Source organism: Chinchilla lanigera, unplaced genomic scaffold, assembly GCF_000276665.1.
Source record: "Chinchilla lanigera isolate Chin_1 unplaced genomic scaffold, ChiLan1.0 scaffold00015, whole genome shotgun sequence".
Lineage (NCBI taxonomy): Eukaryota > Metazoa > Chordata > Mammalia > Rodentia > Chinchillidae > Chinchilla > Chinchilla lanigera.
The window spans coordinates 8,169,735-8,194,402 of record NW_004955416.1 but is presented as its reverse complement, the minus strand read 5'-3'; the positions used below and the strand labels follow the sequence as shown (position 1 = coordinate 8,194,402).

Sequence of the window (24,668 nt, the reverse complement as noted above, 5' to 3'; positions counted from 1 at the left end):
GTTGCTTTTGCTATCTTCCGTCACCATGAACTGTTGCCCTCTGCCATGTGCCTCTGCCTTGGAGCCAGGAGTATAACCTGAACCTCTACAAACTGTTAGCTAAGTAAACCTTTCCTTTCTTAATTTTGGGTGTTAGGTATTTTGTCCCAGCAACGAGAGAAAAGTAACCAGGACGAACCTCAAAGATAGAAACCAAGAGCTGTAAAAGGTAAGCTTTGGTTTCAGCATCTGAGTTCTCAGCCTCTAGCCTTCGCAGACTCTCCAACATTAGTTAGAAATGGGCCAACCGTACCTCGTGTTTCTTTGTGTACAAGACTTACTTGGGGTAGTGACTGCAGTTCTTTTCTTGTTCCCAAGTTTGGAAAATCCATCTGTATAGTGAGAACGTTTTTCTGAAGGTTCCTTTGAGTCTTCATTAGCTAAATGCAAAGATACAGAACTAATGAACTTTTTTCCATGAAGTTTTTTTGGTTAGTTTTGTCTTGGTTCTTTTGTTTTCTTTTCTGGTACCGGGAATCGAGCTCACGACCCCGCACTTGCCAGGCAAGCACTGTGCCACTGAGCTAAATCCCCAGCCCCTGTGTTGTTTCTTTTGAGACATGGTCTTGCTATGGAGTTTAGGCTGGTCTCGAATTCTCAGAAATCTTCATGCCTCAGCCTCCTGAGAGCTGAGATTACTGGTGTGCACCAGCATATCCAAATCATTAAGCACTATTGACCTGATAATGAAGAATTTTTAAAACTTCTCACTAAAAAACATTTGTAAACTGAGAATGGTGGTGCATGCCTGTAATCTTTGTATTCTGAGAGGCTGAAGGAGGAAGATTGTAAGTTTGAGCCCAGCCTGGAGAACATGGTGCCAAGATCTTGTCTCAAAATAAAACATGGGTTAGGGATGTAGCTCAGTTCAAGGACCTTGGGTTCAGTACCCCGTATCCGCTCATCCCAATAGACACACCAAAAAAATAAAATTAAAAAGGTTACAAGGTTTAATATTAAAAAAACCCAATTAACCTTTCATATTTCGTACATTTATATAAGAAAACTCTCTATGAAAGCACACTTAGCTGTGCCCAGTGGTGCACACCTGTAATTCTGGTAATTCATCAAGATGAAACAGCAGAATTTCAAATTCAAGGCCAGTCAGTGGAATTCAGCAAGACTCTGTCTCAAAATAAAATTTAAAAAGTACTACAAGTTGGGTGTAGTGGTGCATGCCTGTAACCCCAGCATTTGGGACAGAGAAAGAATTACTAGGAGTTCAAGGCCTGCCTAAAATACATAGTGAGACCCTGTCCCAATCAATCAATCAGTCAGCCAATCAATAAAAAGTGCTATGGCATAGCGCAATGGTAGAGTGTTTGCCTAGCATGTGTGAGTCCATGGGTTCAATCCTCACTATCACACATGGACAAAAAGAAACACAGTCATGAGGAAAGGGGCACATATACATGTCAGTCAAAGAGTTCCGGACCGCTGCCCATATGTAACACACAGTGTGTACACAAGCATCAGCAGACCAGAGAAAACGGTAAGGCAGATCCTTCCTTGGGAAATCTGAATAAGACATATATAGGAACTCTTTGGTAATCCTGCAACTTTTCTCTATGTCTGAAATTATATTACAATAAGAAGTTAATTTCTTTTTTCTTTTTGCCTTTTTGAGACAGGGTCTCGCTACGTAGTACAGGCTGGCCTCAAACTCGTGGCAATCCTCCCACCTCAACCTTCTAAGTGCTGGGATTACAGGCATGCACCACCACACCCACCTAATCATCATGGATTTGATGGAGGGTGGTGCTGGGGATTGAAGCCAGGCCCTCCTGCATGCTATATACATATTTCTATGACTAGATATACAACCCCCAGTCCTTCTAATTTAGTGCTTTATAATACTTAGAAAGCTGTATGTTAAGGATGCACAAACCTTCTGTTCACGGGCAGAGTATTTTAGGCTTTGTGGATAGCCTCTATATTTTATTTTATAATATTGTATAGTATTTTATTTTTTTGGCATCGGAAATTGAACTCAGGACCTTGAACTTGCCAGGCAGGCACTGTACCACTGAGCTAAATCCCTGGCCCCATCTCATCTTTCAAATGCTTTAAAAGTGTGAAAGAATTCTTAGCTCAAGAGACAGAAAACTAACCAAAACGGGTGAGCAGGAGTTTGTTGACCACTACTCTATGTTATTCAAATTATGTGTATAAACATTTCTAATATATAAGCATTCTAATAACTAAAAATGTACAACACTTAGTCAACACTGAATGTACCATGCATTGGTCCACCAGTACAAGCTCAAGGAGATTTACATGTCCAAAAATAGAGTCCCTTAGATTAGAAACTTAGTGCATGGTGGGCGCTGTGTCAAGTATTTCAGATATTTGTTGACAGCCTGGTACACGCTATTGGCTGTGCTAGGTAATCAGTGACAGACTCTTAATCTGTTTATCCACCTGATGAAACAGCAGTACACTCATTTCTACTTCACTCTGAGGAAGTTGGTTTATTGAGAATAAGTTGCCTAACACCTTGTTACGGTGTCTGGATGTCCCCCCCAAAGCTTCATGCTGTCATGGGGCGGGTTTTTAGAGTTTATGATTGACTCATGGTCCAATGTTGGGCTTATGGGTGTGAGTGCTACACTGGGTAGTTTGCATACAATGTTTTTTTTTTTCTTTTTGTCTTTTTTTGAGACAGGGTTTCACTATGCAGTTCAAACTGGCCTTGAACTCACTTATGAGGCCCAGGCTGGCCTCGAGCTCACAATGATCCTCCTACCTCAGCCTCCGAAGTGCTGGGATTACAGGCATGAGCCACCACACCCGGCTAGTTTGCATACAGTGTAAGGGAGGGAAAGAGGCTGCTTGCTGCTGCTCCTCCCTTTTGCTCTTGTTGCTTTTGCTATCTTCCGTCACCATGAACTGTTGCCCTCTGCCATGTGCCTCTGCCTTGGAGCCAGGAGTATAACCTGAACCTCTACAAACTGTTAGCTAAGTAAACCTTTCCTTTCTTAATTTTGGGTGTTAGGTATTTTGTCCCAGCAACGAGAGAAAAGTAACCAGGACGAACCTCAAAGATAGAAACCAAGAGCTGTAAAAGGTAAGCTTTGGTTTCAGCATCTGAGTTCTCAGCCTCTAGCCTTCGCAGACTCTCCAACATTAGTTAGAAATGGGCCAACCGTACCTCGTGTTTCTTTGTGTACAAGACTTACTTGGGGTAGTGACTGCAGTTCTTTTCTTGTTCCCAAGTTTGGAAAATCCATCTGTATAGTGAGAACGTTTTTCTGAAGGTTCCTTTGAGTCTTCATTAGCTAAATGCAAAGATACAGAACTAATGAACTTTTTTCCATGAAGTTTTTTTGGTTAGTTTTGTCTTGGTTCTTTTGTTTTCTTTTCTGGTACCGGGAATCGAGCTCACGACCCCGCACTTGCCAGGCAAGCACTGTGCCACTGAGCTAAATCCCCAGCCCCTGTGTTGTTTCTTTTGAGACATGGTCTTGCTATGGAGTTTAGGCTGGTCTCGAATTCTCAGAAATCTTCATGCCTCAGCCTCCTGAGAGCTGAGATTACTGGTGTGCACCAGCATATCCAAATCATTAAGCACTATTGACCTGATAATGAAGAATTTTTAAAACTTCTCACTAAAAAACATTTGTAAACTGAGAATGGTGGTGCATGCCTGTAATCTTTGTATTCTGAGAGGCTGAAGGAGGAAGATTGTAAGTTTGAGCCCAGCCTGGAGAACATGGTGCCAAGATCTTGTCTCAAAATAAAACATGGGTTAGGGATGTAGCTCAGTTCAAGGACCTTGGGTTCAGTACCCCGTATCCGCTCATCCCAATAGACACACCAAAAAAATAAAATTAAAAAGGTTACAAGGTTTAATATTAAAAAAACCCAATTAACCTTTCATATTTCGTACATTTATATAAGAAAACTCTCTATGAAAGCACACTTAGCTGTGCCCAGTGGTGCACACCTGTAATTCTGGTAATTCATCAAGATGAAACAGCAGAATTTCAAATTCAAGGCCAGTCAGTGGAATTCAGCAAGACTCTGTCTCAAAATAAAATTTAAAAAGTACTACAAGTTGGGTGTAGTGGTGCATGCCTGTAACCCCAGCATTTGGGACAGAGAAAGAATTACTAGGAGTTCAAGGCCTGCCTAAAATACATAGTGAGACCCTGTCCCAATCAATCAATCAGTCAGCCAATCAATAAAAAGTGCTATGGCATAGCGCAATGGTAGAGTGTTTGCCTAGCATGTGTGAGTCCATGGGTTCAATCCTCACTATCACACATGGACAAAAAGAAACACAGTCATGAGGAAAGGGGCACATATACATGTCAGTCAAAGAGTTCCGGACCGCTGCCCATATGTAACACACAGTGTGTACACAAGCATCAGCAGACCAGAGAAAACGGTAAGGCAGATCCTTCCTTGGGAAATCTGAATAAGACATATATAGGAACTCTTTGGTAATCCTGCAACTTTTCTCTATGTCTGAAATTATATTACAATAAGAAGTTAATTTCTTTTTTCTTTTTGCCTTTTTGAGACAGGGTCTCGCTATGCAGTTCAGGCTGGCCTTGAGCTTACTTTGTAGCCAAGGCTGGCCTCAAATTCGCAATGATCCTCCTGCCTCAGCCTACCGAGTGTGGGATTACAGGTGTGCACTACCACATCTGGCTAAGAAGTTAGTTGCTTAATCTTCCAAACTGCCTGTGTCTCAACAGATGAACCTGACCGGCCCATCCTCCTTTTATCCAGGAAAGACAAACCAAGTTCTAGAGATCCTCACTGTTAACTCTCATATTTCATCTTGCTTTAAATTGCCATTTAAAAATACTTCTATGCTAGGCATGGTGGTGCATGCCTGAAATCCCAGCACTCTGACAAGCTGAGGCAGGAGGATCACAAGTTCAAGCATAGCCTGGGCTCTTTAGTGACTGAGACCCTGTCTCAAAATTTAAAAATAAAAAAGGGCTTGGGATGTAGCTCAGTGCAAAGGTCATGGGTTCCCTCTGTGGGTTCCCATGGGTTCCCACACACACACACACACACACACACCATTGGGACACATGAATCGAAATGCCGTATGGAAGCTTGTTAAAAACAAATTAGGCTGCGGTGTGGCACAGAGGTAGATAGCATACTAAGTGTGTGGCTGGCCCTGGGTTCCATCCCTAGATTCCCCAAACAACTTCTCCAGCCAAAAGAGAAGAAAAGCAAACTAACTCAGCATATTTCCATGCTCTGCAGTTGACTAGAGGGACAAAAATGAGAGCTCTCCGGCCACCACAGAGATTAATGTTACTATGCTTTCTGCCACCACTGTTTGTCTTCCTCTTTTTTCTGACACAAAGCCTCTCTGTGCAGTCTAGGCTGACCTTGAATACCCATTGGTGACAGAGGGAGGGATCAGAGCCATGTGCTGCAGGCCAAGGAACACCAGCTAGCCACAGCCCCACTAAGCAGGAAGAGGTGAGGAAGGTACCAGGGTCTCAGAGAAACATGGCTCTGTTACCACCTTCTTTCGGACTTCCGGCCCCCTGAATTATGAGACAATCAGTCTCTGTTGTTCTAAGCTGCCCAGTTTGTGATGCTTCATTACAGAAGGAAATTAGGCACAAGGATACCCTGGCGATTTTTTTGTTGTTGTCCTTTTGAGACAGGGTCTCACTATGCAGTTCAGGCTTGTCTTGAACTTATTATGTAGCCCAGGCTGGTGTCGAACTCTTGGTGATCCTCCTGCCTCAGCCTCCTGAGTGCTTGGATTACAGGCGCGTAACCCCACACCTGGCCTGACGTATACTGTAAAAGGTCTTTGGTCTTTCTGAGATAGGCTTTCACTATATAGTTCAGGCCGGCTTGAACTTACTTTGTAGCCCAGGCTGGCCTCAAACTTGCAGCAATTCTCCTGTCTCAGCCTCCCAAGTGCTGGGATGACAAGCATGTACCACCACGACCGGCTTGCCCTAGCAGTTTTGTAGTCTTGGCATACCATTTATTTCAGCTTTTCCTGAGGAAACTGCATACTCTTCTCCAAGGCTCTTGTCTGGTAGAGAAGAGATTTTTCCAGTAGTTCCAAGATCCCAGTTTTCCTGGTCTTCTTGATTCTGCAACTCGGTGAAATGACTCAGGCTTATCTCAGAATGATCCTGCAACAAATTTACAAAGGAAAAAGGTAATTTAAAAGAAGAATAAGGGGGCTGGGGATTTAGCTCAGCGGCAAAGCACCTGCCTGGCAAGCACAAGGTCGTGAGTTTGGTTCCGGTACCGGAGAAAAACCAATAAATAAATAAATAAATAAATAAAAGAAGAAAAAGAAATAATCACTACCTTCTAAAGATAGGTACCAAAAAACAAAAACAAACAAACAAACAAGATAGATACCAAATAAGGAGGAAAAAGTGGTTAAAAGAAGAAAAATAAGAGAGTAAGACTTCAGAGTGGTGGACTTGGTTCTCTGCCTCACCCAGTGTCATAAGTATGTGAATCTGGGAAAGGAACATACTAGGCACCACTGGAAGGAAGGGAAAGATTACTTCCCTTGCCTATGATGTAAGACCCAGGTAGTCTGCTGACCAAGGGGTCATGTGAAACATCAAAATAAGATAGGAGGGGCTGGGGATTTAGCTCAGCGGCAAAGCGCCTGCCTGGCAAGCGCAAGGTCGTGAGTTCGGTTCCCGGTACCGGAGAAAAACCAAAACAAAACAAAAAAACAAAACAAACAAAAAAAAAAACAACACAAAATAAGATAGGACTGTGCCTTGCATTACAGAGACTGCCCAAAATCAAGTAAAGAAGCTCATGGCCACATTACTATGCTGTTGAAATATGAAGAACTGGGCCAGGGACAAGATATAGAAAAAGGAGAACTTTTTATTTTTGAGACAAGAGTCTGGCTATGCAGTCCAGGCTGGCCTCAGAATTACAGCAATCCTCCTGCCTCAGCCTCCCACGTGCTGTGATTACAGGTGTGCACCACCATGACGGGCACAGAGAGAATTTTAAAACCATACTTCTGCAAATGGGAAGGGGATACAGACATGGAGGGAGGGGAAAGGAAGGGGAATAAAAAAAAGAAGACATGTTGAGTACATGTATGTGACTATTCCCTAAAATGAATGTAAACATACTGCAAACATGCACTAATAAAAATAAAAAATAAAAAACATTCTCTGTTGGTTTCTTTCCTTATTTACTTCACCTCTCTCTGGTGAACACTTAATGAACATCCACATTTACTGCACAAATATTTAATTTACACTAAATACTTAGTCATTCTGACCAAGTGCCAAGGCCTGAGACAGTAATCAGGCAGCTATCGCAGCGCACAGTACTCTCCAACCTCCCAGCGTCACAAGGGAATCAGGAAGCAAAGCCAGCTAAGAAGGTGCCTGTGTAGGCACAGGCTGTACATCCGGTTCACCTGGGAGACAGGGTCCCTGTGGACTGTCTTGCGCCGCCTCCTTGTTTTGGTGATATGGTCCACTGGCTCCTTCTCGGCTTGTTCCCCGCTGGTAATCTGTGCCTCAGTCTCATCACAGGAGGATGCAAAAGCTTGACTTTCATCCTTGAAAAGAGAGAAATGAATCTGCCATGTCCTATATAGTTACGATGCTCAGAATCAGAATTTAAACAGAATAAAGAATATTACAAGCTGGATGTGGCAGTACAGTCAGTAATGCCAGCACTCTGGAAGGCTGAAGCAGGAGGATTACAAATCCAAGCACAGCCTGGGCAATTTAGTATATTAGGGAGAACTTCAGTCAAAATAAAAAAAATAAAAAAGGGGCTGGGGATTTAGCTCAGCAGCACAGTGCCTGCCTGGCAAGCGCAAGGTCGTGAGTTCCAAAATAAAAAAAAAAGAGCTAGTGACTGGCAGAGATCACTGAGACTGCTCTGAGCAGGATTTAAAGTTGAGCAGTTGGCTTCCCATGTTTACTTGTGAGTCTGTCCCAGGCCTTGGCCCCTTGTCTGGAGATGGGCAGCAGACTCACAGTAAGTGAACCTCTGTGAGTCACTGGTCCCAGCCGAGGCCTATAATGGCAGGTGAAGCTATGATGCCTCAAAGGACAAGACAAGGCCACAGCTAAGGACCCCTGGCTCCAACCTTGATTAACTAGATAAAAAGACTGTAGCTGCAGGCATCTCACTCCTGGGTGGAGACCTTCCTGGAGTTAACATAGCTCTCCTAAATTAACATAATGTCTTACTTGGAGAAGTCTTTCTCAGATTTGGCCTTTCTTCAGTATCTCCTCTCTTGTTGGGATACTTAAATAAATACAGGCGCCCAGAGAAGATCTTGGTCTTAGCCTCCAGAGAATCTCGAATTCTGTTAGAGGGTTCTGGTCTTCGCGGAGCCCTAAAATCCTACCACTTGACTCATTTATTTAAGCCTTTGCCATACACTCTTTTTGGAGATTGCGGGCCTGATCAGTCTGTAATAACTAAGGGATAATATTAACGTGTTCAGGGACATAGCTCAGTGTGAAAGTCTCAGGTTCAATCCTACAAAGACACTTTTTACAAAAATTTTTATTTATTTATTTATTTATTTATTTAGGTCTTTTTGAGACAGGATCTTGCTCTACAGTTCAGGCTGGCCTTGAGCTCACTTTATAGTCCAGGCTAGTCTCGAACTCGCAATGATCCTCCTGCCTCAGCCTCCCGAGTGCTGGGATTACAGGCATATGCCACCATGCCTGGCTCCAAAGTCACTTTTAAATGACTTACTATCCCTATCCCTTCCCCACCACAGCTCAGGTCCTAGGCCAATTATTGGACAGGTTCTACAGCTAGTTTCAACACCAATGACTCCAGTCTCTGAGCCATCATATTTTAATCCCATGTACCTGCTCGGTATGTCAGCCTGGGTGTCTGAGAATGGCCGGGGAGCGGTGTGTGCGCTTCTGAAGGGAGCTACGTGCCTTCTGACGGACTTGTCTGAGTCTGGGGACTGCAGAGTCACACACGGCTCACAGGAGGGAGTGCCCAGCACGCAGTAACCCACATGCAGAAAGGTTCTAACTCGTGGATGTAGGGCCAGTGTGCAGTGAGCAGCCTCCATGCACCAGTGTGACTCACTCAAACAAGCCAGGGCCGTGTACTCCCTGGGCAATGATTTGGGATCCATAAGCTTTTATGCATCTATCCTGAATAAGATTAATGATGTCTTTGCCGTGTATTTGGACTTTACTAACTTATTTTTGTATCCCTAAATTAATTCTTGATTTACCCAAGAGTTTTCTATATCAGGTCACCCATCTAAGACCATTACCAGATTTGCCACTTAGGAATCCTACATCTGAAGGAACTTTTACTACTACTCTGCTCAAAATGAAATAGCTCCAGATGTTGAATTTCAAATAATACATCATTTGAAGTTTAATCTAACTATTACTCCCCAATGTAAAATCTTTTGTTTGTTTTTGTAGTGCTGGAGATCTAACCAAGCGCCTTCTACATGCTACCTCGAACTGTATCCCCAACCCCTAAAGTAAAATCTTGATTTCAGATGGCACTATAGTCATGAATCCTTAGCTACTGTGGAGGAGGAAGATGGGTAATAGTTTTAATTCATATAGTGCCTCATCCAGTACATCTCTTGAAACTCCAGAGGGAGGATGGCAGGGGAAAAAGACAGGAATCAATAAAAGCTGAGGTCAGGTGGAGCCCTTTCTCCTGATCGGAGAAAGGAACTACCCAGGACCTGCAGTACAGTGTGTTTATTATTTATACAATCAGCATAAGAATAAGTTCACAGAGAGTTTAAGGGAAGAGTAGGATCTAGGACAGGAAGAATATCTAATCTTCAGTAGAACAGCATGCCTTGGTGGTTTCATGGCAAACAAGGGAGTAAATGTCTATATTATCTCAAGTGAAGGGCTACTCACTATGTGCATCAGCTCCCTTAGCTGTGCACACTTCTCAAGAGGCCTTGCCAAACCCATGAGAAGCAGTGGCCTTGTCCTAGATACCCAAAATACAGACAGCTTGGCCCCCAACAATACAGAAATTTTTTATTTATTTATTTATTTTTTGTCTTTTTGAGACAGGGTCTCACTATGCAGTTCAGACTGCCCTTGAGCTCACTTTGTAGCCCAGGCTGGTCTCAAATTCACAATGATCCTCCTGCCTCAGCCTCCCGAGTACTGGGATTACAGGCCTGAGCCACCACACAGGGCAGAAATTTTTTAAAACTAGATTTTTTTTTTTTTTACTTTTTTTGAGATAGGGTCTTGCTTTGTAGTTCAGGCTGGCCTCGAACTTACTATGTAGCCCAGGCTGGCCTCAAATTTACAGCAAGCCTCCTGCCTCAACCTCCCAAGTGCTGAGATTACAAGTGTGCACCACCACGCTCAGCTAAAAGTAGATTTTTTGGTAGGGCTAGGAATTGAACTCAGGGCTTTTTGCATGCTAGGAAGTAGTCCATCATTGAGCTATATGCTCAGCGCTTAAGAAGTAATTTTGAATTCCAACTCTACCAATTCCAGTGGTAGAGTTCTTGCTTAGCATGCACAAGACCCCAGGTTTGATCCTCAGCACTGAAAATATGAAGTATTTATTTATTTGGCAGCACCAGGGATCGAACGCAAGGCCTTACCTATGCTAGGCAAGTGCTCTACCACAAAGTTTTGAAATGTCTATAGAGTGGAATATAGAGCTACAGAGATTGCAAAGACAGGATGAAGTTTGATTTTCAGCTCACATTTATATTTACCTTCATTTCCAGATATATAACTGATCTCTCCAACACCCCAAAGTTCTCAAGGGCTTTCAACATTTTCCTCAATTTCAAGTCAGGAGTCTTGCACACTGCTCCATCTACGTGTCACGCTTTTTGTCTAGTCTGTGGTGTGGGTCTCAAGCAGCCACGATAACCCTGGATTCTTGATTCAGCAGAGCACATATGATTTCCATTTTGAAAAAGGCAATTTGAGTTTTCCGAGGTCAAGTAAAGACAGCAGCCAGGGTCTGACTTCAAATCCAATTCCCTCCCTACTGAATCACGGCATCTCTCACTTTTGGCATCTAGTACATAACTTGTGCACCTGTGTAAGGATGTCTTCCGCTACAAGCAGTCTCACCATGTGTAACACATAATTATCAAAAGATTAAGTTCTATGCAGTCACCAGTAATGATCTGTTTGGTAATAAGCAGCATGTCTTGATTTAAATCATCACTAATTGCTATTAATAGTTCATTAACCAAACATGATTGTTTTACTATATATTACTCACCTTACATGCCTATATTTGTATATCTGAGTAACCAGTTTGAACATATCAATATATAATACAGCCACCATTACTAATTTCCTATCACCTTATCTGAAGATATGTATCACCTGTATTGTTTTTGTGTTATTTTATAAATGTCTGTGTGTCAGTTAATGTTTTCTTTCCTTTATCTTTAAAATAAAAAAAAATTACCTGATTCTTATTTTCCTGTTGTGCTTCCTGTTTAAGGTGGGTTTTCAAAGCCTTTAACAGCTTGTTTGCCTGTAAAATAGACCTTATCATTAGAACTAAAGTCCAGCAATAAGAAAGATGTGTTAACATATTTTGAGGGGTTGGGGATTTAGCTCAGCGGCACAGCACCTGCCTGGCAAGCGCAAGGTCGTGAGTTTGGTTCCCGGTACTGGAAAAAAAACAACAAAAAAAACCATATTTTGTTGAGTGCTGGGATTACAGGACTATGTCACCCCACCCATCTGTCTCCAAAGTTAGTATGTTTTTCTCTAAATCAAGATCAAACCAAATTTCTTGCATTACAGTTAGGATAGTCTGGATTTTATTTTATTTATTAATTTAATTAATTTAATTTTTGCAGCACTAGGGATTGAATTCAGGACCTAGCACCAAACCGTATCCTCAGTCTTTTTTATTTTGGGAAAGGGTGTCCCTAAATTGCCCAGACTGGCCTGGAATTTGCAATCATCCTGATTCAGAATTTGAACAGGTGGAGTTACAGATGTGTGTTACGCTGCATGGCCGGATTTTATTTTAGATGTGAGGGCAGTCACTATAGGATACCAAGTAGAAAAATTACTTGTTCTAAGCTCCAAAAAGAGGCCAAGGATATAGCTCAGTGGCACAAGCATCTGCCTGGCAAGCACAAGGCCCTGAGTTAGATTCCTAGCACAAAAAAACCCCAAAACAACAACAAAACTAAGCTCCAAAAAAGCCCTCAACTACCAAGAGCCTACTACCGTGTGTTTGTGCACAAGGCTGCAGGTGCAGCAGGGCACCTGGGTCATCATCAGTAGAGAGTGCTGTGGCAGAAACTGCAGTGCTAGCTGCAAGTGTTTGGAACTGACTGTGCTGTAGAAGATACTCCTTAAGATGGGAGTCAGCAGCTCTGGGAGACATGGATTTGGGCTTTTTTTTTTTTTTTCGTTTTTCTTTTTTCACACCAGGAATTGAACTCAGGGCCTTGTGCTTGCTAGGCAGGTGCTGCAACACTGACCTACAACCTCGGCCTGAGACATGGATTTGGGAGGCCTTAGCTGCTAGAAGAATTTAGTTACGGAAGTAGATAAAATCAAGGGAGGAAAAAACAACACAAAACAAGAGAGGACACAGGAAAAAAAGGCCGGGGAGAGAACCCTGCATTTAGAGGTTTATAGCAGAAAATCCAGTCAATACTACTAGGAAAAGAACACAGGAGAAAATGAAAAATTTAAGGAGTGTGGGAAAGGAGGCGGCTGGAGCAGATGGGAATGCTGTCATGCCAAACGCTGCGGGCCGGAGGTGGGTTAGGGTTAGGGTTAGTGTGGACCTTGTACCACGCTGGCCTTCATATGATGGATTTCAATAAAAAAGAGCCCAGAATGGGGCAATCAGTGGGAGCAGGGCATAACTGTACATAGCATGGCAATGACCCAGCAGAGTAGGGAAGTGGCCCAGCAGGTATTTTCCCAGAGAAAGACAAAGCTGGTATCCTCAGCTTAAGTAGAGAGGTTTCCCACAGATATAGCCTTTTCCTATGAAGGGAGGGCAGACCACACTGGTGCAGGGTGGCTGGAGGGTTTGGTGGTGGAAAGATGAGGTAATTCTCGGCTGACTGCATCTCTTTTCCCATGACCTATGATGAAAAATCAACTGGGGGGCTGGGGATTTAGCTCAGCGGCAAAGAGCCTGCCTGGCAAGCGCAAGGTCGTGAGTTCGGTTCCCGGTACCGGAGAAAAACAAAAATAAAAAAAAAAGAAAAAAAAAAAAAGAAAAATCAACTGGGCAGGAACCAGTTTCAGGGAGAAAATAGGAAATAATTTTTTTCAAAAGTAAGAAAGTTATGGTGTCCTCCCAGGTACTTGGGAGACTGAGGCAGGATGATCACAAGTTTGAAGCCAGCCTAGAAAACTCACAAAACCCTACAATGTGCCAGATACTGTGACAAAAAAATTCCCTGCCTCTAAGAAAATAGTAATTAATTGGACAAGAAATGCCTCAAGATGCCTCAAGAAATGCCTCAAGAAATACTGATGGTAGGGGCTGGGGATTTAGCTCAGCGGCAAAAGCGCCTGCCTGGCAAGCGCAAGTTCGTGAGTTCGGTTCCCGGTACCGGAGAAAAACCAAAAAAAAAAAAAAGAAATACTGATGGTAGAACTTTCAGAAAAAGATCTAATTTGTGGGAGTCCTTCAGTGATCCCATAATTGTGAGGCCTTATTGCTAGGGAGAGCTCTGAACTCAGGTGAGAAGCCTCCTATACACATTTCTTTCTTTTTTGGGGACAGTGTTGTTTCACTATGTGGCCCATGTTGGCCTCCAACTCCTGCCAAGGCTTCCTGAGTGCTGGGATAGTCACATAAATTTTCTTGCCAACCAAATGATCTTCTGATGTACTATTCTAGTACTATATATTTCTAAATAATTACCCAGATCTCCCACATAAAATGTATAGCATTTAGTGCTATACAGACTTCCAAGGTGGGTGGATGAAATCACAAAGAAAGGAAATTAACTATATGTCCACATGCATGTGGAATAACCAGATTGCAAGGTGGAATCCAACAAATCCTCAAAGAAAAACACTTGAAAACACTAAAAAGCATAGAAAGTTTCTCAGGTTCCGGCAGTGATAGATCTGTAGCCAAGGGAACAAAGAGGAGGGGACAAGGTGTCAAATCAGTGACTTTTCAGTTAGATCCTGAAGGACAGGTGGAAAGTATGCATGTAGATGAAGCAGGAGACAGAAGGGAAAAGGGTCAAAATAGAAAATACCACAGATGGGCACAAGTGCTGCTGTGTGTGTGTGTGTGTCGTGCAGAATTTGATAAAAGACAACTAAACAGTAAAAAGGTATGGCACCTAACCTAAGGAATTAAGGTTTTATTCATAAAGTACACAGGAGCCATTAAACACAATAGTCCAGCAGGGCAAGTTGGACCATACCTGTAATCCCAGCACTTTGGGAGGCTGAGGAAAGAGGATCCCCAGCTGGGCAGTTTAGTGACTTAGACTGTCTCTAACAGTAACAATAATAATAATGATATAATAATAAAGGGCTTGGGAAGTAGCTCAGTATGAAGGGCCAGAATTCAATCCTCAATAACAAAGAAAAAGACATCAAAAAATACTGTAGTCCAGAAAGGACACGCCTTTATCATTCAGACAGACCCAAGAGGTGCCTGGGCCCTGATTCTTTTTTTTTTTGGTGGGGGAGGTTTCTGGTACCGGGAATCGAACTCACGACCTCAAGCTTGCCAGGCAGGCGCTGTGCCGCTGAGCTAAATCCCCAGCCCGAGCCCTGATTCTTTTGTTAAACCATTTAAAAACATTCTCGGTGACCGATTAAATGCGAACAGCACAGCTTCCAGTGCAAATCTTTGGAATATAATACATTAGTATTATGTGGGAAATCTCAACTACAATATATAAAACCATTCTGAATTCCCACATTGGGCAGGGGATGTAGTTCAGTGGCACAGCGCCTGCTTGGCAAAAGCAAGGTCCTGAGTTCGATTCCCGGTACCCCTCACCCTCCAAAAAGTAACCTATATTGAATTCCCACATTTCCCCCCAACACCTTGCAAATTTACCCTGTCTGACGCACAACACCGCAGCAGTGATAAAGAAATGAATTTCTTCTACTAGACCAGGTTGAATTATCAACTTATCTACACACCTGATCCTCTAATAGCCAAAGTATCAAGCGATTCTGGGCACTGGTCACAATTCACAGAACTCCTACAGTTCGTAGTTTTCCAAAGCCGAGACAATCATTTCCTCAGCCGTCTCACAAACGCATTCGGGCAGCATCCCGGCGCTTTCCGGGCCTGTTTTCTAATTGATGACTTGGGAAGCAACAGAGCGTTTCCAATAAAACCAAACCAACCCTTCTGGATTGAGGATCCAGAAACATCGGCCACACGTTAGGGTGACAATGATGGCTCCTCTCCAGTTCCAAAGAGTCCTAACTACCACGAGCCGCAGCCACCGCCCAACGGCACCCACACCTGCACCTACCCTCAGGTTAGCCCGGAGGCCCAGCCTCTTGGCCAAATTCTGTAAGTCGCTGTATTTCAAGGAGCCTAGCTCCTCCGCGGAGGGCACGGTCATCATGTTCTGGCACTCCAGACGACACAGAGGATCAGCACACTGGCCTGAAGGGCGGCGTTCAAAACTCTGGCGCCACAGGGTGCGTAAATCCAGCGAAACTTTATAACCAGTTTAAATGAAGGATGCTGCAATTTCATTGGTTAAAAATGACTCAAAGGCGGGGTTTCCGACGTTGACCAATAGAAAGGATGGCGTCCCGCCCCAGAGGACTGAGTTTTCCCCTACCCACCCACTCACTCACCATCACTACGCAGGCGCCGAAAGGAATAAGGGTGGTCTAGGAAGACAGCGCGGGAACGCCTATGGTTTCTGTTGGCCAATGAGGATCCAAGAGGCGCGGGCTCAAGTGCAAATTTGAAACACCGGCGTGCACAGCCTGGAAAATGGCGGCTCAGCCGCAGAGGCGTTGCTTGCTTTTTACGGCGCAGTCCGGGGGCAACTTTCGCGATGCTGCCAAGGAGACGATTGGCGAGCCATGCCTGACGACCTCCATGGAGTGGGACACGCAGGTGGTGGAGGGGTCCTCGCCGATCGGCCCCACGGGGCTGAGGCCGGGCGAGCAACCCATCGGCCCGAGACTGCCGTCGTGGCTGCAGCCCGAGAGGTGCGCCGTGTTCCAGTGCGCGCAGTGCCGCGCCGTAATCGGCGACTCGGTGCACCTCTCTTGGAACCTGTCGCGGACCCTCGGGGCCGTGGTCTTCTCCAGTGAGTGGGCAGCGCTGGGGAGATGGAGGCGGGGCGCCCGCTGGCGGGGAACTAGCTGGGCGAGAAGACGAGATGCGGGTTCGGAAGATCAAATTTTGCCCAGGGAAAGGAGGGAAATGTTTTGGTTTGGTTTTTGCTTGTTTTCTGTATCGGGAATCGAACCCGGAGCCTCGCGAGCTCTGGGCTAGCGCTATAGCGGAGCTACGCCGCTTTTTCTTCATTTTCATTGCCCGGAGAATCTGTCTAAGCGGGAGGTTTTCCTTTTGAAGAGCCTTAGAATTACATATTTGACCCCTGTTTATCTCCCTAGAAGTCACAAAAAACGTCGTATTGGAAGACCCTTTTCTGGTTGGCATCGAGGGTTTGCTTAAGTGCAGGTACTGTACTTGTCAAGAACTCGATGGGAAACGGCTTGTTAACGGTGTTGCAATAGAAGAAAACTTTATGGCTGACATAAAATGTGCTTGAATAATAGGCTGCGTCTTTAACCTGTTTAACTCTTGTACTTGCTGCATTAATGAGACAAAAATGTTAAATTTGTATTCCCCTGTGTCCCTGAAAGTAAGTCCTAAACGGAAAATAATCTACCTGGAAAACTAGGGATCAAAGATGCCAGCCTTCCCCATTTTACAGAGCACCCACTGAGCAAGAGAATGGTAATGGCATTTGAAAATAACCTCCTTACCCTGAGCTTCCACTGTGCTCAATGGAATGTTTACTTAAATGGAATTTTCCTTATATTGATGATAAGTAAAGTATATTCTTTTTTAATTGTTACGGCAAGTTCAAACAAGAGAAGAGTATCATGAAACTGTACACTATAGCTAAACTAGGACATTTATCAATTTATGGCCAATCTTGTTTCATCTATAGTCATACTTTACCCCTGTGTTTTGAAGCAGATAAGTTAAATCATTCCATTCATAAGTAATTTTTGCGAGAATCTATCACATAGAAACTTTTTCTTTTTGAAAGAGATAACCCAATTGGGCATGGTGGCACACACCTGAGATCCCAGCACTTTTGGAAGTTGAGACAGGAGACTGAAAGTTTGAGCCCGCTCCAGGGAACTCAGTGTCTTACTGAGACCCTGTCTCAAATTAGAAACTAAAAAAAACGGGATGGGAATATTGCTCATTGTGAAGGCCCTGGGTTCAATCCCCAGTTCCTCAAAGAATAAACAAAACAAAAAACACCCTTATCTAGTTGGCCTTCCTCTACAGATGAGGAAGTGGAGACCCAGGGCGTATTGAAGTACTTCTACTCCGGTTAAATCCTCCAGCATCCATGACCCAGTGCACTAATGGAAGTGCCAGTCAGCCGAAAATGCTCATCCTTCAGGGTCCAGCGAGGCAACCAGAACACCTCAGCAAGGACTGTCAGGGACTTACTATCTGCTGTGCTAAATTAGTTAACAAAGAGGAAGCCCTGATTAGAGGCATACAAGTGATCAGAGGCAGACTGGGGAAATATTTTTTCTCATAAACTGTATAGTTCTATAGCCACAGATATTATTGTACTCTCAAAATTTATCATCCTTTTCCTTATTGTGCACTAAAATATTTATTTTATAGTGTTTATAAGCGTAATGTTGCATCTTCTGGACATTTTTCCTCTGTGCCTTACATTAGTTTCTTTTTTTGGGGGGTGGTCTTTTTGAGACAGGGTTTCACTATGCAGTTCAGGATGGCCTTGAACTCACTTTGTAGACCAAGCTGGCCTCAAACTTGCAGTGATCTCCTGCCTCAGCCTCCCAAGTGCTGGGATTACAGGCATGCACCACCACACTGGCTCTACCTTAGTTTCTACTGAGAAACTTTTCTATAGGTACTATTCTTTGAACTAATTAATGTAATGGCTTGGGGGCTGGGGATTTAGCTCAGCGGCAAAGCGCCTGCCTGGCAAGTGCAAGGTCATGAGTTCGGTTCCCGGTACCAGAGAAAAACCAAAAAAAAAAAAAATGTAATGGCTTGCTTTTTGATTACCCATAATAAAAATATGAAAAATACAGTACAACATATGTCATGTGGAACTTCATTTACCAATAAATTTAGTGTTTTTTTTGCTTGTTCTTTTGTAATTTCCAGGAACATGAATATATTTCTTTTAAGCTGTGAACTTTATAGTATTTATTTATTATTGTGTTTTTGAAACAGTGTCTCACTACACAGTTCAGGCTGGTCTTGAGCTCACTTTGTAGCCCAGGCTGATCTCGAACTTGCAACGATCCTCCTGCCTCAGCCTCCCGAGTGCTGGGGTTAGAGGTGTGCACCACCACGCCCAGCTTTTTTTTTTTTTTTTAACAGTACTAGGGATTGAACCAAGCATCTCCAACTCTTTTTCGATGTTTTGAGACAGGGTCTCGAGAATTAGCCCCAGCTGGCCTTGAACTGACTAGGTAGCCCAGGCTGGCCTTAAACTTACAGCAGCCCCGTAGTTCTTTTTTCTTTTTTGGTTTGTATTTTCAGGTGGGAGTTTCACTAAATCACTGAGTTGCCTAGGTGGGGCTTGAACTTATGATCCTCCTGCCTCAACTTCCAGAGTGCTTCCCATATTACATGCATATACCACCATACATGACAGGTACTTTCATTAATAGAATTTTACTGAATAATATATGTTACATAAATAAATCTTTCCCTTATCAAATCACTTTAAAATTGCTTTCAGAGCCAGGCATAGTGGCAAATGCCTGTAATTTCATCACTCTGAAGGCTAAAGCAGGAGGATTGCCAACTTTGAGTCCCATCTAGGCAATTTAGTGACTTAGCGAGACCCTGTGTCAAAATAAAATAATAAGTGGCTGGGAAATGTAGTTCAGTGTGAAGGCCTTGAATTTGGTCTCCCCTTCCCCAAACTGTTTTCAGTATATGCATGGTGAAACAGTTTTTTTTTTGAGACAGCGTCTCACTATGTAGTTTAGTCTGGCCTTGAACTCAGAGATCCTCCTGCCTCAGTCACCTGCTAGGATAACAGGCATGTGCCACCACACCTAGCTTTGAACTAGTTTATCTTAAAATATTTCTTTGTAATATTTTGATATGCCATATATATATGTATATATATATGTATATATATGATGTGTCTTGCCTAAGTAGTACAAGAACTAAAATCAACATTTGACTCCTCATTCAGTAATCTTTTTAGATGATAAAAGAAAATAGATTACTTTCTAGGGTAATGGGATTCCTCTCTCCTTTTCTTTCTCATTTAGTATTTTCACAGGGTATTTTTTTTCAGTTAATTTTTAAAATATGGTTGGGCATGGTGGTGCACGCCTATAATCCCAGCACTTGGGAGGCTGAGGCAGGAGGATCACTACGAGTTTGAGACCAGCCTGAGCTACAAAGCGAGCTCAGGGCCAGCCTGAACTCAAGAGCGAGACCCTGTCTCAAAAAGAAAAAAACAAAAAAACCCAAATTTTTAAAATATGCCAGGTGTGATGGAACACACCTTTAACTATAGCACTCAGGAGGCTGAGGCAGAAAGATTACTTCACGATTGAGGCTAGTCTGAGCTATACAGTGAGCTCAAGACCAGCCTGGACATAGTGAAATCCTGGCTCAAAAAAAACAAACAAAAACATTTTTTTAATATCTGCAAAAAATGCAGATTTGAGTGATATTAATAAATTATGGTGTCAGCCCCTCAGTGAACTAGATTATGTTGCATCAACTGTAAATTGATAGTGATTTTTTTTTTGTCTTTTTGAGTCAGGGTCTTGCTATGCAGTTCAAGCTGGCCTTGAGCTTACTTTGTAGCCCAGGCTAGTCCTGAACTTGCATGGATCCTCCTGCCTCAGCCTCCCAAGTGCTGGGATTACAGGCATGTGCCACCACGCCCGGTATGATAGTGACTTAAACATGGTGATCTGTTTAAAATTTTTAATGTTAGTCTGATTAGTTAGCTGTTTTCTGCTTTTCAGAGATAAATTTCTTTAGTTAAATGACAGTTATACATCCATGATTGTTTTTATGGCCACACTTCATGAAGGTTACTATAATTTAAGGTGTAATAATAATGTTAAAACCTAAGCTAACCTATATTTCACTATTTCATTTTTATTCCTGTTATAGTTTTTTCTTGTATTTTAGGTGATAAGAATACTTCCATAGATGGTTACTTTTTATTTGTTCTGTGGTCTTCTTTCTTACCCTTATTCTGCTTCCCCCTCAGCACTTATAACCGGTTATTCTGCAGTTCCTGTGGGATTCTCATTGGTTTCCATTTGTATTCCACACATGCTGCTTTGGCTGCCCTGAGAGGTCATTTCTGTCTTTACAGTGATAAGATGAGTTGGTGAGTAGACACAGATATTATCAAATATGATTTAGAAGATCTTTATGAAAAGACAAAGTATATGTACCAAAGAAAATGTTAGCTGGGCGTGGTGGTGCATGTCTGTAATCCCAGCACTTAGGAGGCTAAGGCAGGAGAACTGCCAGGAGTTCAAGGCTAGCATGGGCTACATAATGAGTCCAGGCCAGGCTAAACCCTGTCTCAAAAAAAAACCATAAACAAAATTATAAAGAATATGCTAAAGCCAGGTATTCTCTTTTATATGAAAGATAACACTAGACTCAGAATCTGATCTCATAATGTTATATCATTTTCAGTGTCTTCTAATCATACTGTGGTAGTGAGGGTAGTGGTGATAAAGTTGACTCTGGTCACCTCAAGCTGAGAGGCAAGTATGTGGCAATAGGTCACAGTTGGCTTTGAAGTTTGGGTTCTCTTTGTTGTTATTTTGTTTTGCTTTGAACAGTTATGATCCAGGACTTAGGGCTGGGCACAACCTACTACAGACAAATCTGGGTCACATTAGGAAGAAAGGAACTGTTACTGGCTCAGCAACCAACATGATTTGTCACATTACTTTAAACTGTGCCACGGGATCTACTGATGAAGTGAAGCTTATACTCGTCATGATTGAATACTCATATAACCTTGTTTTGGTCTTCATTTTGTGTTGGGATAATCTTGTTTTGGGGAAGGGGTAGCATGAGGCACAGTCTCATATTTATTATGAATTTGTTTTTCTAGTAAAATACATCATGAATCTTAATATAGAATTCAGTAAAAAGGCAAGAGTTGCTTGACAGATGAGTGTTTTAGAGGGTAAGCTTGGTTCACTGAGACTCTTAACTGGGGTAAGGTATCAGTATTTTTCTTTCTCTTCAGCTATCTCCTAAAAACAAAAGCTGTAGTACATGCATCAGAGATGGATATTCATGGTGCGCCTCTACTAGAAAAGATTACAGAGGTAAGGTTCCGGATGCTTCTCTGGCTCCTTTAATAGAGATAATTCTTAGTAATTTTTACAAAAAATTTTGAAGAGGAAATATGATAGATACTGTGATGATCCTTTACATTTGGCTTGATGAACCTTAGAGAGAATTTGTAACACTAAACAAAATATCCAAGCCATATTGTATGGTTCAGGAGAAGGGGAAGCTGCTCAATATAACATTCTTTTGTTTTGTTTTGTTTTTCTTTTTTTGGTTTTCTGGTTTTTTGAGAGAGTCTTGTTGTGCAGTTCAGGCTGGCCTTAAACTCACCAGGTAGCCCAGGCTGGCCTTTAACTCACAGTATTCCTCCTGCCTCAGCCTCCTGAGTGCTGGGATTACAGGAGTATGCCACCACGCCTGGCTAATATAACATTCCTATATTCTTACTTATGCTGGGAATGGACATTATTATCCTGCATAGAGCTGCTGTTTGCATCATCACCACCACCACCACCTTTGGCAGTACTGAGGATTAAACCCAGGGCTGTCACACTGAACTGCAGTTTTTATTTTGAGACAAGGTCTCAGTGAGACACTCAGTTGCCTGGACTGGGCTCAAATTTGCCATCCTCCTGCCTCAGTCTCCCAAGACTGCTGGGATTACAGGTGTGTGTGCCATTTAGCATCTTCTCCTTTTTTGGGATTAGAAATCAAATCCAAGGCCTTCTATATGCTAAGCAAGTGCTCTACCATTGAGCTATATTCCCAGCCCTTTTATATTTTGAGATAGGGTCTTGCCCAGGCTGGTCTAAAACTTGGGATCTTCCATTTTGTTTTGAGACAGAGTCTTAATATATATTCCATGCTGGTCTGGAATTCTCTGTGTAGCCCAGGGTGGCCTTAACCTTGCACTTCTCTTCTTTCAACCTCCTGAGTAGCTGGGGTACATTTGTGTGCCACCGTGCCAGCCTTAGGAGCTGTAATCTTTATTTATTTTTTGTCTTTTTGAGACAGGGTCTTGCTATATAGTCCAGGCTGGCCTTGAGCTCACTTTGTAGCCCAGGCTGGTCTCAAACTCAAAACGATCCTCCTGCCTCAGCCTCCCCAGTGCTGGGATTATAGGCATGCGCCACCACACCTGGCCCCAGGAGCTGTAATCTTTGAAAGTACCTTGTGCTTATATGTCTCAGGAAAGAGTGGAGAAAGAATTACTTTCGTTTGTCTTTTGGTTTTAATGTTGGGATTGAACCCTGGGCCTTACACATGTTAAGCACATATTGTACCACTGAGCTGTGCCACAACCAAGAATTCTTATTTAAATGGGGAAAAAAAAAAATAAATGGGTTTTATGAATGGTTGATTGTGGGGGACGTGGCTGAAGAGTAAGTGGGTACACTGCAGGGCGAAAGCACACCGGCTCTGTGAGGAGTGAATGGTTAAACGAGAAGTTTAGGTTGGTGAAGCATGTTGTGGCTGTTGTCCTTCCTCTTTCCCCAAGGAAAACTGCCTGCTCTTTTTTTGTTGTTGTTTGAAAAGATTTTTTATTCAGTTTTTAAGTAAGATTAAAACCTGTAAGACTTTGCTTGCAGCTGATGAGCAAAAACAGAAAATTAAACATAAATTATCATCTGATTGGCTAGTTAAAATGCTCTAGAAGTCAAATTACTTACTTGCCTGCTCTTTAGACAGCTTCTTCTTAAACTTTTTCTTCTGCGTTTTTCACTTACACTGATATTCTGAATAAAAGCTGAAGAGTCCTCAGCTTCAGGGCTTCTCCTGGGAGTCTTCCCAATGCTGGGTGCTTCTGACTGAGAGCCTCTCTGGGCCTCTCAGTGATTGCGCTAAATCTTGTCTCCAAGTAATCATTCACTGTCTGTGCCACCACAATCACACACTGCTACAGCTGATGCATTCCAGTTGAAGAAAGCAATATTTTTGGTACCTTGTTGATTCACTGTGAGTGAATACTGGCTATACCTTTGCTATTGTTAGAACAACCTTAGGATTCACTGTTGGTTTTGTTTGTGATACTGTTAATACAAATTTAGTAACCAATGGCATTTATGTCAGTTTAATAGTGAGTAATTTAAGGATTACTAGACAGTTGGTCTCAGTCTCACCTTTTCGTATCCCAAACAAAGAATTCAGCAGGACACACAAAAGCAGTAAGAAAGGCAGAGATGTACTGAAGAGAAAGTGTATTCCGTTAGTGGTAGTGGTGTAGCATAGTGCATGCCTGGCAAGCTCAAAGCCCTGAGTTTGATTCCCGGTACCCAAAAAAAAAAAAGTAGTAGTGGCCTACTGAGAAAACTCAAGTTGAGTTTGACTCTGGGTGGCCCCATCCACTTTAGGTTTGAGGTTTTTATTGCAACCATCTGTGGTGTTCCTAACAGAACTCTGTCCAGTTAACTGAGACTTCACACTCACGTTGAGAGGAGTGTTTTTGAGCTTTCATGGGTTATAGCCGAAACAAGCATGGCTGCCAAAGCCCAGCAAGGTGGTCAGAACCGTGTGCTGATGCTTCTGTGCCCATGGGATCACTAAGGTCCAAGCTCATGACACCATGCCAAAAAAAAGAAAGAAAGAAATAGAAAATAACCATTTACAGGTACAAGGGTGCCTGGTAAGAGTAACAGACTAGAATTACCTGTTTCAGCAGTTTCCTAAAGAACTCTTGAGTAATCTTTTTTTTTTTTTTTTTTCTTGAGACATGGTCTCACAATGCATAGTGAACTATGTGGCCCAAAGGTGGGCGTGGTAGTGCATCCCTGTAATCCCAGCACTCGGGAGGCTGAAGCAGGAGGATCATTGTGAGTTCGAGACCAGTCTGGGTTACAAAGTGAGCTCAAGGACAGACTGAACTGTATAGTGAGACCTTGTCTCAAAAACAAAACAAAACAAAACACTATGTGGCCCAAGGCTGGCCTCAACTTCATGGCAGTCCTCCTGCTTCAGCCTCCCAAAGTGCTGGGATTACAGGCATGTGCCACCACACCTGGCTTTGGGTATTCTTGTATCTTGAATTGTAAAAGGGAGATTTAGTCAAACTATGCCAGAAATAGTAATCTAACACATGTAAAAATAGGATTTTTAGTCTGCTCTGATTTCAGCAGACTTATGCTTTCTTTTTTTTGGAGTGGGGGGGTTTAGTTTTTTGG

At 42.8% G+C, this 24,668-nt stretch overlaps 2 protein-coding genes across 3 annotated transcripts in view; one reads left to right on the top strand and one right to left on the bottom strand.

The window, feature by feature from the left end:
• Window positions 1–15,910, bottom strand: part of Nusap1 (nucleolar and spindle associated protein 1) — a 29,844-nt gene extending 13,934 nt beyond the window's left edge. For both annotated transcript variants that reach the window (XM_005381279.2, XM_005381280.2), the window contains exons 1-6: window positions 15,819–15,910; window positions 15,485–15,702; window positions 11,449–11,517; window positions 7,442–7,585; window positions 6,011–6,167; window positions 3,219–3,317 (exon numbers count right to left, since the gene is read on the bottom strand). In XM_005381279.2, coding sequence (XP_005381336.1) covers window positions 3,219–3,317; window positions 6,011–6,167; window positions 7,442–7,585; window positions 11,449–11,517; window positions 15,485–15,580 — 565 coding nt within the window. In that variant the 5' untranslated portion in view covers window positions 15,581–15,702; window positions 15,819–15,910. The remainder of the gene's footprint in view (window positions 1–3,218; window positions 3,318–6,010; window positions 6,168–7,441; window positions 7,586–11,448; window positions 11,518–15,484; window positions 15,703–15,818) is intronic.
• Window positions 15,911–15,943: 33 nt separating this feature from the next.
• Window positions 15,944–24,668, top strand: part of Oip5 (Opa interacting protein 5) — a gene marked incomplete at its 3' end in the record, with an annotated part of 10,317 nt that continues 1,592 nt past the window's right edge. Inside the window, 4 exon segments of the mRNA XM_005381282.2 lie at window positions 15,944–16,282; window positions 16,593–16,659; window positions 20,459–20,581; window positions 21,464–21,545. Of these exon segments, the coding sequence (XP_005381339.1) occupies window positions 15,961–16,282; window positions 16,593–16,659; window positions 20,459–20,581; window positions 21,464–21,545 (594 nt within the window). The 5' untranslated portion in view covers window positions 15,944–15,960.